The sequence below is a fragment of the Zeus faber genome, assembly GCF_960531495.2.
Source record: "Zeus faber genome assembly, chromosome: 4".
NCBI lineage: Eukaryota > Metazoa > Chordata > Actinopteri > Zeiformes > Zeidae > Zeus > Zeus faber.
The window spans coordinates 14,065,810-14,068,309 of NC_137191.1; the positions used below are offsets into that span (position 1 = coordinate 14,065,810).

At 47.2% G+C, this 2,500-nt stretch overlaps 1 protein-coding gene across 1 annotated transcript in view; it reads left to right on the forward strand.

Moving 5' to 3' along the window:
• LOC307229435 (uncharacterized protein) overlaps nucleotides 1-2,500 on the forward strand; it is a 22,236-nt gene that overhangs the window by 2,266 nt on the left and 17,470 nt on the right. The window contains exons 5-9 of the mRNA XM_079999435.1: nucleotides 600-722; nucleotides 1,311-1,424; nucleotides 1,646-1,774; nucleotides 2,259-2,339; nucleotides 2,441-2,500. The exon at nucleotides 2,441-2,500 is cut by the window's right edge and continues 15 nt beyond it. Coding sequence (XP_079855561.1) covers nucleotides 600-722; nucleotides 1,311-1,424; nucleotides 1,646-1,774; nucleotides 2,259-2,339; nucleotides 2,441-2,500 — 507 coding nt within the window. The remainder of the gene's footprint in view (nucleotides 1-599; nucleotides 723-1,310; nucleotides 1,425-1,645; nucleotides 1,775-2,258; nucleotides 2,340-2,440) is intronic.

The following is a 2,500-nucleotide window of genomic DNA, read 5'->3' on the forward strand; positions in this document are numbered from 1 at the left end:
AACCATCTGTCAAGCTCAATCCACTTTGGCCTCTGTTTAGCCTGGACATGACTCTTTATGTGAGGGTTTGCGTGTGTGTGTGTGTGTGCGTGTGCGTGTGCGTATGCGTGTGCGTGTGCGTGTGTGCGTGTGTGTGTGTGTGGGGGGGGGGGGCGGCTGGTACGCTCTTCATGTCACTTTTTGCCTCTGTAAAACTGAGAAAGAGAGGTAGAGAGAAAGTTAGACGGAGGTTCTGTAGAGTTAATGTGCTGGCGCTGCTTGGAAGTAAAGCTCTGGAGACAATTAGCCGTGGAGGAAGGATTAAATGAACCCGTGAAGTCACTTTGATCTGACTTTATTGAACATACACACACACGCACGCACACACACACACACAGCAAGATGAAGACATCACAGACAGGCAGAAATTACAGCTGTGCATATGTGTAATATCAGAAAGTGATGATAGTGTTTTTTATATATATTTCTACATTAGTACTACAATGGTCTGCATTTGTGTGTGTGTATATGTGTCTGTGTGTGTCTGTGCGAGTGCATGTGCGCGCACGCGCGCGTGTGTGTGTGTGTGTGTGTGTGTGTGTGCATGACACGTGACACAGGGAGACATCCAGCAGCTTCTGATCAGCGATGACCCCCGAGCAGCGGAGACCTACTGTCAGGACTACATCCCAGACTGCCACGCCAAGCTGCCCTACGACAGCGTGTTGCAGGAGGCCGAGGAGGTGAGCGGCCAACCATCCATCACGTCCCGGCTCCTCCGCCAAACCAAGCGTCTCGTCCACTTTGATAAGCGCTTTGGCCATTCCCAGTGGCGGGAACACCCACAGTGCGCTACCTCAGTGCACGTCCGGAATTGTATATCGAGCTTGTCACCGTTATTTATAAGGAGAGCCGCCGGGGTTGTGCTCGTAACGTTGCACGATATATGAGTGAGATTTACGGGAGGCTTCGGAGGCCAAAATTTATGTCCAGTCAAACGTTAATGCTGATAACTCCTCAATGTCCTACATTATGCCAATGCTGCACATTGCTTCGCAGGTTATGAATATAAATATGTCTATGTGTTTGACGTGTAGATACAGTATATGTTTGTATGTATTGACAAGCAGGTGACAAATTAAAGGTAGAAAAACAACATAAAAAACAACATAAAGTGGTTGGGTCACCACGAGCCGCCAGAACTGCAACATCCTGTATATATATATATATATATATATATATATATATATATATATATATATATATATATATATATATATATAGTTATAGTACTTATAATAGTCAACTCATCAAATGTTTTAAAACATCAGGTGGAAGTTTCCCCAAAGAAACGTGTGGTTGAAGAGTTTGAGGAGTTTGACTACAGCGAACTGGACGACACTCTGTCCACAGTGACTGTGGGTCCCAACGTCACTGAGTACGAGGTGAGAATGAAATGGGACATCTGCTTGTATTTTATCTCATATGTGTGTGTGTGTGTGTGTGTGTGTGTGTGTGTGTGTGTGTGTGTGTTTGTGTTTGTGTGCGTGCATGCGTACACATTTATGTGCATTTCTGCACACACGTCCATGAAAAATGCCTACCCATCTTCCAATGTCTCTCTCTGCGTCGCTGCACCTCTCCGTCCACATGTGGCCTTTGGCAGATTGTGGAGTACGAGGACTACGACAACGTAACAGATGAGTACCATCTGAAGGAGTACGAGTACGAGGAGGAATACGACGAGCGCTACGGGCCGGCAGAGAGGGAGGGGGAGTTCTCTTGGAACCCACAGGTACCGTCCGCCTTTTCCCCCAAAAACAGCAAAAATTAATTCATGCACTCTTGAACCGTTTATATTTATATCCATTTCATATCCCGGTCATCCCTCCATCCTCTCTTCCAGGACATACCAGAGAAAGGACAGAAAGGGGAACCGGGGCAGTTGGGATATGTAAGTAGAACAACACACACACACACACACACACACACACACACACACACACACACACACAGTGTCTATACTATAATGATGTTATATTTCTACAGGGCGCCCTGCTGGAAGGACCACATGGGCCCCAAGGACCTGAGGTAAGTGGCTTCCATTGTGTGGAGATAGACACAGAGACATTTCTCAACCAATGAAGGAAGAAAATGTCCTCTGTTTCTGGTTTAAGTGGGAGGTGAACATATTTCAAATGGACTGATATTTACTAGATACCATTAAAATATTGTAGAGGTGAGTTCCGCTGTGTATATGTGTGTGCGTTGGTCTTCAGGGAGCACCGGGATCTCCCGGGCCGACCGGACTGCTGGGACCTCGAGGAGACACCGGAGAGCTGGTGAGGATCTCCGCCCCGGTAGCTGTGTGGAGCAAGTCAATCCAGTCCAGTCAGTCAGTTGTTGTTTTTTTGCATTTCCTTGTCTAATATTTCTCTGGTGTTTATTTGCCTGCTTGCAGGGCCCTCCTGGACGACCGGGCCTAAACGGGGCCGATGGGATACCAGGTCCTCCGGGAAAC